The sequence below is a fragment of the Salvelinus namaycush genome, chromosome 13 (genome assembly GCF_016432855.1).
Source record: "Salvelinus namaycush isolate Seneca chromosome 13, SaNama_1.0, whole genome shotgun sequence".
In the NCBI taxonomy this organism is placed as follows: Eukaryota; Metazoa; Chordata; class Actinopteri; order Salmoniformes; family Salmonidae; genus Salvelinus; species Salvelinus namaycush.
Window position 1 is genome coordinate 13076324 of NC_052319.1, and position 14154 is coordinate 13090477.

Consider the following 14154-nt stretch of genomic DNA (forward strand, 5'->3'; position numbering starts at 1 on the left):
GAATGTCAGAACAAATCCAATTAACAACCCAAATAGCACTGTATCAGTAATCCAAATACAATTTTTGCTAATATATACACCAACAATATATAGTAAGAAGGAAATATACGGCAGTAGATATATTACAGTGAGCTATATCAAGAATCCGGCGTATAAATAAACAGTGTAACAAAAATGCAATGTACAGTAGTAGATATATTAGAATGAGCTATGTGAAGATATGAATACACAGTGTGAAAAACTGTATAAAAGAAATGGGAAGTGTCCATTGCTTAATGCCTCTGTACATGGGACAGCAGCAGTGGCTGAGTATGGGCGTATGCATGTGTGTGAATGTATATGTGAGTACAGGAGTCGGATTGGGTATGTGTGTGTGTGTGTGTGTGTGTGTGTGTGTGTGTGTGTGTGTGTGTGTGTGTGTGTGTGTGTGTGTGTGTGTGTGTGTGTGTGTGTGTGTGTGTTTGTGTGTGTGTGTGTGTGTGTGTGTGTGTGAGCTTGTGTGTGTGTGCGTGTGCATGCGTGAGCTTGTGTGGGTGATTTGTGAGTCTATATTTGTCTCTTACTATTGGAGATTGTGTGATGGTTGTTCAACAGTCAAATGGCCTGGAGATAGGAGCTGTTTTTCAGTCTTTCAGTCTTTCATTAACAGACACAAACAAGTTACACATTACACATTGCACAAATTCTAGACAAAAGTTCAGGAAAGGCAATTCTGGTTCCACCAGAAATATTTCATAAAGGTCAGAGATCAAGCTGCATGTATTGCCTCCATACTGACACCCTAACACATAGCAAGAGAGTAAAAGGCGTTGTTGCAGGAAAGGGATAATCTAGTGCTGTCAGAGTAGTAGGTAGGGGTAAAATTATAGTGGCTTAAACATGACTGTGTGGGTCAGTCATTGGTGCTTCTGGAGGACAGAATTGCCATGGCAGGGATGATAGCACAGCATTACCACAGTTCAGTGTTCAGCCACGCACTCTCCCCCAGAGAGGCCATTTATTTTATTGAGCTATCACTGTACTGTAATCCACTTTTTGAAAGACAATTTTCAAGGTTCAAATTCTTCATTTAAGTCTGCGGTTGACTGTCATAATGGGACATTTAAAGGGTCAATTTTGTTTACCACAACATAGTGTGCTTCCCTCTTGGAGTTCTAAGGCTATTTCGTGACAGTACACTTTATGTTTTTTTTCTCTTTGTGGGAGTACTATAAAAGGTAAATCACAGAGGAATTTTAAAATCTTATTTAAACTTTTAGTGTGTGTGAGGAGGTTGGTCGTTTGGAAATCAAATAAATAACAATAGTTAATAGTTCGTGTTAAATTGTGGGGGGAAATGAAGTTGTATATTTGAAAAGGATTCACATTTTAGCCTACCAGTAGCTTATGTAAAATAAAAAATAAAAAAAAGAATAGAATATCATAGAATAGAACACCAGCACAGGTACAGCATCAAATCCTCTCATCAGTAAAATAATAACTTGTAAACGTGTACAGAGAAGTGTTCTATTTTTTCCATCGATTGGTGATGCGCAATCGTTTGTGGTTAAACTGTAGCACCCGCTGGAAGGGTATGCTAAAAAATCGATGGAGAGCGCAATGATAAAATATAGGGATTTCTTCCGCATACACCAGATGCGGCGGAAATACGTAGGCAAACAGGAAGTTCTTGGTGCGTATTTTCCGCGGGCCTTTGACGACAACAGAGATGCAACAGTGTACAGAAATGGCGGGTAAGTAATAGCTACATCAATTACGTTATATAAATGATTTAAATGGACAAAACCTGTCTAATGGTTTGTATTACAAGTTGTATGACAGCTGTGCTTACCTCTTTGAGTTTTCGAGGGCGTGGTATGTTGCTGTCACAGGCAATCCAGATGGCAAACAAACAAACAAGCTAGCTAGGTAGCTAACTGTTAGCCATAGCCAGAGGCTCTGGCCCTAGCTAGCCAGCTTGCTGAGTCAGTGATGATGGTGTGGCTATTCACAAGCTAGCCAGATCATGAATGTAGAACTGCATCACATATAGAAGAATATATTTGACTGCATGTTAGCAATAGCTTGTAACTAACTGGTGTGCAAATTACGCTAGCTAGCGACTGACTGTGTTGTGCAATGCTTCACCATGGTGTGTTTATTGTCGCTTCAATAGCTCAATGTTCAATGCAGGTGGATTAACTAGCTAGCTATGCAGCGCCAGTGGCTGGCAAGCTAGCTATCTAGCTAACTTTGTAAACAAGAATAGGCCTGCTATCTATTGCCTTGCTTTACTGCTAACTAGCAAACTTACCACTTGGTGTTCAAATCAGAATGGAGATTGATGCAAATGTAGACGCTAGAAATTGTTTGTTTTGATCCGTAGGGATGAACCCAATGGAGAAGAAGTTGGCAGAATATAAGTGTGACACCAACGAAGCAATCAGCTTAAAACTAGGTTTGTTTCATTCATCTACTTATTTAGCTTTGTTGATGTTGAGAGAAAGTAGCTACTTTCGCTGGAATGTGTAGTTTGGTAGATTACACATTGAGTGTTTCATATTCATAATGCAATATTTTATGTTGACTGGTTATTGACAACACCCTCTAACTCAAAGAATTAACAACACCTATTTATCTCAGTCCGTTTCGCAGATGATTTGGAGGATGAAAGCACGACATTCCATCCAGAGTACAGCCACCAGCTTTATGGTGATGAGTGAGTATCAAACCTGATTCAACCCTGAGGTCTGTGTGAATATCAAACCTGAGGTCTGTGTGAATATCAAACCTGAGGTCTGTGTGAATGTCAAACCTGAGGTCTGTGTGAATGTCATCTGCATGTGAATTCTGCATCTGTGTTCTGGTTGCATGACTAAACCGTTAATAACAGGATTATGTGAATGCTAACATATTTATTCACTTTTTTTTCTCTCAGTGAGGTGGCTTTTGGATACAAAGGCCTTCAGATTCAGCTGTACTACAGTGCTGGGAACCTGAGCACCCTCTTCAAAGTGAAATACTCAGCCAGAGTCACAGAAAAGTTTGACTGTGTAGAGGTAAGAGTTGTTTGAAATGATGCCCTTATTTACTTATGCCAAGTGCGGTAACACTGACTCCGTTACCTAAAAAAGAGATGTCCTGTCAAACTATAGGCATTCAGAGATGGGGCCCCATCATATTGTGAATAAGGTTTTCTCGACCACATGACTTGACCAGGGAAAACTCTGGGTCTTGGTGATGATAGACTATAGTTTTTCCTGGTCAGGTGACTAACCACCCTCAGTACCCTTCTAGTATCTTCTCTTCTGAAACTTGTCCAGTTTCCCAGCCTGCTTTAGTTTGAGGTGAGCTGTTTTGTGAGCCTTTTCGTTGGGTTGCTTTGTGCATGTTTCTGTGGGCCTTCTGGAGTGATCCAGAACCTCACTCTTAGTGGTGGTATTATGCAGCAGATAAGAGATCTCATGTTTTGTCAGACCACTCCCAGTCTATCATAGGCCACATGGGCCATTGGTACACTAATCCTATCCCTCCCTCCCTAAAGGAAAGGATCAGAGTTGGATCTGGGGGGGTGTTGGCTCAGCCATTGATTTGAGTGGTTCTGTGATAGGCTGCAGGAAATGGAATATATCCTGCTAGGATGTGTTTCCCATAAGTGTGTTTTTATCAGGAGGGAGATCACTGAAGGACTTGGTGCATAGAATTAACTCCAACTACAGTTCGGAACCTCTGCCAAAGTCTTCTTGGTCATCAGCTATTCTGTATAAAGTAATGGCCAATAACCCTTCACTGGCTTTACACACAGCATTGATGTAATTGCTGCAGTAACATTGCATTAACATATTGTAATTTAGTCATTGTATGGAGTTGGCTGATTTTCATTATTACACAATATCAAGAAGACAATGTTGTTAACTTATATAATTACAGCATTTCTACATTTCTAGGTGTAACGTTTTTTTATTTTATTTAACTTTTTATTTAACCAGTCAAGTCAGTTAAGGACAAACTGTCACCTAACCCGGATGACCCGTGAAATGCATTGACACACATTGACGTGTGAAATGCATTGACAGTAGTAGCATTCTATATAAGAAAAGCAGTGGCAATATCCTATTTTTAGACACCGATCAGTTATCAGTGCAAATGTTTTTCTTATCTACTTTTTTTCCTTAGTAGTTTTCTTATTTCAGTATATCCAAAACTGTCTATACTGTTCCAAATACTAAACAGTACTCGGAAGTAAAAGCAAGGCTGGATAATTTCTGATGATAAAGGCCAGGCCAGCGTTGACCCACGAGTGTCCACCTCGTTAAGGGTTTAGTGCAGCTGGTGTGAGGTAGAGAGTTAGGGAGCAGTAGAGTTCAGGCTGCATCTGAAGTGCTTCTCTGTGAGTGCGTGCTCACTGTGGCTGGGTGTAGTGCAGCTGGTGGGAGTTGGAGAGGATGGGTGCTGTGGGACAGAGTTCAGCATGCAGCTGCTACTCCAATGGAAGACTTGTCAGAGATCACCTTAACCCTAAACCAGCCAAATGCTATAATGATGGACTCCACACAGTCAAACATCATTTTTGTTCTCAGTCATTGTTTCATACTGGGCATCAATAGTGAAACTCTGGAGAGAAAAATTAATCAGTTGGTGTCTGTTAGCCTAGATGTAAAATGTATAGGTAACACGTACAAATGTCTGGTCAGGGTTTTTATGGCCATATGTAGATTATGTTTGAGGCCGACGTCATTGGCAATGATTATTTTGAAGGGAAAAGAATCCAACAAAAGGTAATTTGTTAGATCTATAACTTTTCTCAAAGCTTCTCTCTAAGCAGAAAGCGAGGAGGGAAAAAAACTTTTAAAAGTTCGTTAGCAAAATAGTTAGTGCCTCTCTGGGCCCCGAGTGTGATCTAATTTAATGTATTTCCTCTTTAGCGACACGTATAAGGGTGAAGTCCAAGAATTGTTTAAAAAAAAATCTATATATAGAACACTAAATCGGATCACGTTATCAGCCTTTTTACCTCCAACATGTTGACTACTCTAAATAAGATGTGTACACATGGTCAATTATATCCCGGCGATAAAAGGCTTTCAGATTAAACAAAATGTTCTAAAGATGCGTTGTTACGTCATCTATACCAAACTATGGCTTCTTTTATGCAGGATTGTGTAATTTAATATCTAGTATATAGGAGAGGGCCTTGGACAATATGACTTGTTTGTCCATGGTCTTTTTATTTCAGCTCCTTGTTCTTCAGAAATGCAGTTGCCACTTCACCATTGTAATTGTTCATTCAGCTGCAGGTGCATTACTTCCAGTTGGATATTAGCTGATGTCTGAAAGGAGAGGAATTAGCAGTGTGTTCTATTTGCCTTTTGTAGTGCATTTTGTTCAGGCCTTCTTAATTTCCCTGTTTTCAATGGCGAGCAGCAAGGGTCTCTGTACAGAAGTAATACCCATCACGTATGTAAATGGTGTGAAAGGGCTGCTTAGCAAGTTAATACAAGGTGTTCTCATGTCAATCCTTGTGGAAATGGATACAATGCAAACATCACAGCTGAACCAAGCACACATTCTAGTGAGTAAAAAGTCCAGGGGGAGGGGCCCTTTGTCTGCCAGGCTCTTTGAAACGTGGGGGCAAATTCATTTGATTGAGTTTGTCAGGATTAGAGGAAAGGCCTCTATTATGGATGCCCAAGGCTTTTTTAAGTTGAGATCAATTCATTACATTTTATTGCCCAGTGAGAAGCAGAAATACGTTATTGTGGGGACTTCATAAAATATTCATGGTTTAACATAAGTGGTAAATTTATTCAATTAAGTGCTCTTTCACCAAGGGGTTGGGGGGGGTGCTTGTTTCTGCTCAGCTGACAATCTTAATTGCCTAATGGTTCTCCTTTTTGTGGCACAAAATATGTATTCTTCCACTTTAATTCCGTGTGTTCTCTGTCAATCAGGGCTGGAGCATAGCCTAATTACAGAACAATAGGACCTTGTTTTTTTTTTAGGTCTTGTTAGTGATTACATATGGAAGAGGAAAATGGAAAAATGTCCACACACTTCCTGATTATTGTCTAGTCTATAGTATAGTTGGTTTAAAAAAAAAATGTAATAAAAACCTTGGCAATTTTTTTGTTATCGATATGATGACACTATATCAAAGAACAAACACATTGTACTCTGGGGAAACGACTGTTATAAAGACCTATGCTAAATGTTGAAGAAATGGGGTTATTTCAAATGTATGTTGGAAGGTGATAAGATTGTAAATGACCTCCCTAGCAAAAACGTATCTTGTTGGTAATCACACTTTTGAACAGAAATGGAGCAATGCATATAAAATACCAGGCTACTTTTCCATATACAAGATGCTGTGAGTTTATGTTGTTCTACTAAACCCTCTTTCTTTCCTTCCTGCAGCCTGATGATGTTGAAGGGAAGATCCGGGAGATCATCCCCGCTGGGTTCAGCTGCAACACGGACGACTTCACCTCATTGTTGGAGAAGGAGACCAACTTCAAACCCTTCGGCACCCTGCTTCACACATACAATGTCCACAATGTGGAGGAGGGAGAAGACTTTACCTACCAGATTCACAAGGTTCACATGCTAGTCCTTGCTCTTACAATATACAAAAACATTAGGTTGTTGTACAGGCCAACAGATATTAGTGCTTTCCATGCCTACTGTACGATTTGCAGATTATTTCAGTGTAAGAGGGTGATCTGTTTATTTATCATGACTTTGATTGTCCTTGTACCTTCTCCATGTGTTGTGTTCCCTAGGTGGACGTGTCGTGCCCGGGATTCCGAGAGTACCACAAACGCCTGCAGACCTTCCTCATGTGGTTCATTGAGACGGCCAGCTTCATCGACGTGGACGACGATCGTTGGGACTTCTTTCTCGTGTGAGTGTTCGCCCTCCTTAGCCAATGTCACTCTCCCTCGAACCCTTCGTTGTCTCGTTGAAAAACAATGGGCTCCTTTTTGAGGCGCTCGCCACCAATTTATCCAACCAGTTTGATTTATATTTTCCCTGGCCATTTGAGAATTCTTGATCTGGCAAGAGTCGCCTTTGTGTTCAAACCTCTTTGTAAAAAAAAAAGTAAATGTTTTGGGGCAAGAGCTGAATTGAACACTGTTGTCTTTTGAAACACTGAAGGACATCTAAAACAGTAAAAAGAGCCTCTGCCAGTGTTTTCTTTAACCAACCAACTATTAAGAGTGACAATGGGCAAATGGACTGAAGTGATGTGGAGGGCCTCGATTTCCCCCGTCTAGCCCCTTCTCCTCTTCTAAATTGCAGTCCTCCAATTAAGTGCATAATGTATTCCGGTTGCAGCAGGTGTACGGATCGGGACGGCCTGGCTGCTCCAGCATGTGGACACTGAAAAAGGGCACCCGGAGAATGGAGAGGACAAAATGGTCACGGCCTGGGAGTGTGCCTGGAATTGACCCGCTTGTCTTTGTGTTTTATCTGCAGATTTGAGAAGTACAATAAGGATGGGGAGACGCTCTTCGCAACTGTTGGCTACATGACAGTTTATAATTACTATGTGTATCCAGACAAAACCCGACCACGTGTGAGGTAATTGCTAGGGGCGCACGTGCCTTCCCATTCTTTTGTACCAAAAACCAGAGGAAAATTATACATTTCGGTCTCCCTTGTCCTACAAAAAATCCCAAATTACTGGCTTATGTATCCAACCAAATGATCAGTGTCTTGGGGGGGGGGCTTTTGGCTGTAAATAAGCATTTGGATTGATGGACATGATAACAATTTGTTACGTTTCTTATAATCAAGTGAAAAATTGCTCCCTCAATTTTCGCTTAATTAGTACATCATTCTGTCAAGTGTTTTTTTTCTTCTTTTTTTCAGTCTTTAACAGTGGTCATGTTTCAATTTTAATCACGTTTACAAGGTTTTTCCATGTATATGAAGTGAAAAAGGGATAGGTTTGAGAGGTCTGTGAAGCTGTTCTTTCATGTCTTTGTGTATGTTGACCTGGTGTCCTTCTGAACAGCCAAATGCTGATCCTGCCGCCGTTCCAAGGAGAGGGTCATGGAGCCCAGCTGCTGGAGGCAGTGCACATGTTCTACTGCAATCTGCACAAAGTACAGGACATTACAGGTGTGTGTGTGTTAACCTAATTGTGTTACTTACATTGTGTTACTTACATTATCTTATGTTTCAATTTGGGGAGGAGGCTATAACTGTGCTAGAGTTTCACACATACAATTACATGCATGTATTTGCATAGTACAAAATACAAAGCAGTTGCACACCAATATACTGAACAAAAATATAAACGCCACAATTTCAAAGTTTTGACTGGGTTATATTAGGCCCTAATCTATGGATTTCATATGACTGGGAATTGAGATATGCACCTGGTCAAATATATACCCCCCCCCCCAAAAAAAGAGCCTCACAATGGGCCTCAGGATATCATCACGGTATTTCTGTGCATTCAAATTGCTATCTATAAAATGCAAATGTGTTCGCTGTCTGTCGCTTATGCCATAACCCCACCGTTACCATGGGGCACTCTGTTCACAACGTTGACATCAGCAAACCACTTGCCTACACAACGCCATACATGTGGTCTGCGGTTGTGAGGCTGGTTGAACGTACTGCCAAATTCCCTAAAACAACATTTGAAGTGGCTTATGGTAGAGAAATTAACACTCAATTATATGGCAACAGCTCTGGTGGACATTCCTGCAGTCAGCATGCCAATTGCACACTCCCTCAACTTGAGACATCTGTGGCCTTGTGTTGTGTGACACAATTGCATTTTTGTGTGGCCTTTTGTGTGGCCTTATGATTATGCCACACCTGTCAGGTGGATGGATTATCTTGGCAAAGGAGAAATGCTCACTAACAGGCATGTAAACACATGTGTACACAATTTGAGAGAAATAAGCTTTTTAAGTGTATGGAACATTTCGGGGATCTTTTATTTCAGCTCATGAAACATGGGACCAACACTTTACATGTTGTTTTTTTGTTCAGTGTAATTGCTTTGCATAGGCAAATGAAATTAATAACAGAAGCACCTCAGCCCCCCCTGTCCAGAGGAGCACCCTAATTTTTCTTGTCTATTTTTCCCTCTACTTTGAATGGGGAGATAGAGGGACAAGTCCTGCTAGAAGGAGCTCTTGTTCCATGTGGTTTTAAATCCTTTCCATGTTGCTCTGCACTGAATTCTTTCAAAAAACCCAGTGGAAGCTAGAGATATGTAAATTTGAGCAGGTTTAGCAGTACTGGGCTTGTTAAATGCAGCCACAATCATAGTCTGACAATGGTGTAATTATTTGCCTGTGTCCGGAGTCAGTGGGACTTGAATATAAGCCCTTATTAAAAACTGTAGCCTTAGATGTGTTGGTGTGGTAATGTGAACCGTTTAAAAATGTATATATTGAATATACCTCACATTTGATGTAATTGTATGTGATATACACTGAACTGAAATATTTTTATTTTTTTTCTCTTTTATAAATTTTACCCCCTTTTCTCCCCAATTTTCGTGGTATCCAATCGCTAGTAATTACTATCTTGTCTCATCGCTACAACTCCCGTACGGGCTCGGGAGAGACGAAGGTCGAAAGCCATGCGTCCTCCGAAGCACAACCCAACCAAGCCGCACTGCTTCTTAACACAGCGCGCCTCCAACCCGGAAGCCAGCCGCACCAATGTGTCGGAGGAAACACCGTGCACCCGCCCCCCTCGGTTAGCGCGCACTGCGCCCGGCCTGCCACAGGAGTCGCTGGAGCGCGATGAGACAAGGATATCCCTACCGGCCAAACCCTCCCTAACCCGGACGACGCTAGGCCAATTGTGCGTCGCCCCACGGACCTCCCGGTCGCGGCCGGCTGCGACAGAGCCTGGGCGCGAACCCAGAGACTCTGGTGGTGCAGCTAGCACTGCGATGCAGTGCCCTAGACCACTGCGCCACTCGGGAGGCCGATGAACTGAAATATTAATGCAACGTGTGTGTTAAATGGAATCCCAAGCTTGTTTAATTATCGTCTTGTTCTTTTCAGCTGAAGACCCCTCAGAGAACTATGTGAAGCTGAGAGACTACGTTCTGGTCAAGCTTTGCCAAACACTGCCATCATTCTCCACAGACAAGCTTCCCTTGGGCTTCAGTGACGACATGGCCACAGAGGCCAGGGAGAAATTTAAGATCAACAAGGTCAACAGCAACTTCATCCACCGAGCCCAGAGGAGGATATGTTTGATTACTGCACTTTCTGAGGATAACAAGGCTTTTTTTTTTTACTTTCGCAAAACCATTAATGGACAAATTCAGTCATTAACCCATGGCTCTCCAGTCCTAGAGGGGAAAATGTACCATTCCATTTAAACCAGTGGGCACTCACTTCAAAAGTGGCCCCTGCTTGATTTATCTTACTGCACTTAGTCCCAATTTATATTACTCGTTTCCTGTGTCCCCCTTGCATGTAGATGATTATCACAGCTTTCTACCCATGATGTGGAAAGACCAAATGCTTGTTTCTAACTCTGCCTCGGCTCTTATGTGAAGCTCGAGGCACTGTTGTTGTACCAGGAGGTCCTTTAATAGCTCTACTAAGGAATGGTTCAGTCTTTTCTAGATGATCGTGGAGACCGACTACGGGTTCTTTTAAAGGCAGTAATAGCCCTGTCCTGTTTTTGCGCCTACAGAAACACGCACGACGAGTGTACGAAATCCTGCGTCTGAGGGTGACGGACATGAGCGATGAGACGAAAGCAAGAGATTACCGTCTGGAAGTCAAAAAGAGGCTATTTGCCCCGACCAAGGTACGTTTTATAAGAGAGGACCGCAGCTTCTCCAGTGAAATGCATTCCCTCCAGCAGTGTCCGCCTTGGACTTTAGTTTCTAGTCCATTGGAGTTAGCAGGTTGTCTGTACAGTGTAATGCTAACGGCTGTGTAATTCCCTGTGGGCTTCATCAGTGGTTAATGGCTGTTAGTCACACTATTTAACCAGGATCAATCAAGTTGATTTCATAATTGATTATACAGCGCTTCTTCAAGTGCTTAGTGTTTGACAACTTATGACTTTACATACATGGTTTAGAAAGGGCGGAGAACGAGGCCAAAAATATGACATGCACTTTATCCGCTTAGAGCTACTTCGGCTGTGTTTAGACAGGCACCCCAATTCTGATTTTTGTTTTTAACTAATTGGTCTTATAACCAATCAGATCAGCTTTGTAAAAGATCTAATGTGATTGGTCAAAACACTAATTAGTGGGAAAAGATCAGAATTGGACTGCCTGTCAAGATGTAGTCTTGTTACTTATGTTGCATGACTTTATCCAGCATCAGGAGAACGATTATTCCCAAGTTGCAGGAAAATGTCTGGAGTACCAAAGGCTTATTATAGGATATACAATGGAGCACGGCAGGAGTCCATGGTAGTGTTACCCCAGGATTCAGTTCCATTCAGGGCAGTTTCATTATGCAGGATTTGCATGTCATTGAAGGGGGGGGGGGGGGGGGGGGGGGGTGTAATTTAGGTGGAAGTAGGTTGCTGACATCACACATTCAAGCAGTTAGAGAAGCTGCTTGCCAAATGGCACATGTTTCATATCAGCACTGTTACTGTGCTTTTGAAATCTGATTTAAACAAACTGTAACTCATTTTGTATTGACAGGATAACATTGATTTACCTATTATGCATGTTCCATGACATGTAATTGTTGAGTGTCTTATTGAAACCCAGCATAGCAACCGTTAGAGGATTGCTGTCAGCAGTGTAACCGCACATCTTGGGCAAAAGGCCAATGAGGAAGAAAGTATGGCGGGAAAAGGAAGTAGAAATTCCTTTGTAGACTGTGGAGTGGAGAGATCTGGTGGCCAGATGCAGCAGGGAGTTCCTGTGGAGGTTTGGTTTGTAGCGAGCCCATCTCTCATTGAATGTGTGGAGGATTACACGTTTCTGCTCACCTCTTGCTTCTCTTATCCCCCATTCCCCAGAGAGAGGGTGTGTGCCCGCCCGTGTGTGTACACATGCTTTTTGTTGTTGTTGCAACGTCCCCAAAATACACGAATGAGGAATCTTGATCCATGTCCAGAATCTGTCAGCACCCATGCAGACTCGATTACAGAATAATGTTCTCCCCCTCCCCTCTGACTATTTGGCTTTAAGACACTGAGATGCTGTCAGGTCTGCAAAATGAGGACCCACAGGAGGAATAATACTCAATATAAACTTGCTCTTGTCTGTTAAATATGCATTATGTAAGAATAGCTGCTGCTAACTGCATCAAACTTCTAAAATACATCCCTCTTAACAGATGCATTTGCATAATACCATATAGCATTTAATAGCCTCAATTTGGGGAAAAACATGGTTAACACAAGCTAATTATACAAAGTCTTGGGGGGGGGGGTGGAGTGGCCAATGGATTTCACACACACGCTGTGCATTAACCAGCGGATTTTCTTGTTGTGTGTGTACTTAGAAGAACCAGCGGGAGATGACCAAGATGATGAAGTGTCTGCGGCCAGAGGAGCTGGCATCCCATATCAGTCAGATGGACACGGCGCTGCAACAGGAGGAGCTGGAGAAGAGCTACCAGGAACTGCTGGCCGAGTACAGGAGAGTCATCGAGAGGCTAGCACAGGCCTGATCCAGGGGGCCTAATGTCAGCCCTGCCTACCCACTGTAACACAACCCCCCCACCCTGGCCCCTTCTCCTACCCTTCCTCCTCCTTTCCACTGGTGGTCCTAGATGTACAGTAGAGGTGGAGCTGTGCGGTGCAGCTGGCTGGCTGCCTGGGGAAGGCCCACTCTGTGTCCCATGTGTGTAATCACGCTGTGTGAGCTTTAGTGATTTGGCAATCATTCACAGGTGATAGGAACACCATCCGTACGGTCTGGCTGGGCAGAACATGCCTCCTTTTCATATAGAGAATAAGGGAGAAAGGTTTTCTTTTTCTTCTTTTTTTCAATATCTGTCTAGCTTTTTCCTGAAGACATGTTGGTTTTGAAGCACTTCATACTGAAATAAATGTTTTTTTGTACATTGATCAAACTGAGTTGTCCTCTTTATTGACTCTATTCTAAAGTGTAATTTCAGATTCACATGTTTTATAGTTGTTGGGGTAATGTATTACATGCAATAATTATTGCTCTGTGATCATTTTCCCGGTAGCTACTATTGTACTGTTAAAATAATTATTGTTGAGAAAAATTGGTAAACTACAGTATTTTATTTAATGCCTTCCTACTGTTAACTGTGTCCTGATTGTAGCAGATACATTGTACTTTTAAGCACAGTGGATTTCAACTGGACTGAATATGCATTTATACAATATCAGTTACTCTATTTAGTCTAATCAATTTACTGATGTAATTTTGTTCAGGCACCCTCTTGTGGCTAATGCAACTTCTGATTGCCCTTTATGCTGAGTGTTGGTCTAATGAGCGTTATGGTTTTCAATTTAAAACCTCTTTGCCTCTGCATTGCCCACTTGTCCAAAGCGCTGTGATGAATAGCCATCTATGCATACTTTCACACATTGTTGCTGAATCAAGGTCTCCAGGTTAATTTTCATTTTTTCCCTCCACTTCAGTTGTAAGAAGTAAAACCTCTTAATACTTGACCAGCTCTGATTTTAAATTGACTCCACTCGTGGCCACCAGGGGTGTCATTTCACTATTGGAGACCAGAGCATGTATTTTTCTGTAATGTGACTACGGTGTACAAAATATTAAGAACACCTTCCTAGCATGGACTCTACAAGGTGTCAAATGTTCCACAGGGATACTGGCACATGTTGACTCCAATGCGTCCCATAGTTCTTTGGGTGGTGGATCATTCTTGATACACACCCAGAAACTATAGTGTGAAAAAACCCAGCAGTGTTGCAGTTCTTGACAAACCGGTGCGCCTGGCACCTACTCCCATACCTCGTTCAAATGCACTTCAATCTTTTGTCTTGCCCATTCACCCTCTGAATGGCACACATACACAATCCATGTCTCAAGGCTTAAATGTCACATCTCATCTATACTAATTGAAGTGGATTTAACAGGTTACAATAAGGGATTGTAGCTTTCACCTGGTCAGTGTCATGGAAAGAGAATGTGTTTGTAATGTTTTGTATAATCAGTGTATAGCTACAGTAGATGCTGAACTGACGGGTGAGAGAAGCTTTTGGGCT

General features: G+C 42.0%; 1 protein-coding gene across 1 annotated transcript; it reads left to right on the forward strand.

Annotated features, from left to right (window-relative positions):
• Nucleotides 1–1643: 1643 nt before the first annotated feature.
• On the forward strand, nt 1644–13020 carry LOC120058249 (histone acetyltransferase type B catalytic subunit-like). The gene is made up of 11 exons (XM_039006769.1): nt 1644–1733; nt 2366–2437; nt 2623–2698; nt 2918–3038; nt 6394–6573; nt 6759–6880; nt 7456–7560; nt 7997–8103; nt 10020–10171; nt 10663–10779; nt 12450–13020. Exons 1-11 carry the CDS (start codon nt 1709–1711, stop codon nt 12615–12617), a joined length of 1245 nt encoding a protein of 414 aa, XP_038862697.1. The 5' UTR covers nt 1644–1708; the 3' UTR covers nt 12618–13020.
• Nucleotides 13021–14154: the final 1134 nt, after the last annotated feature.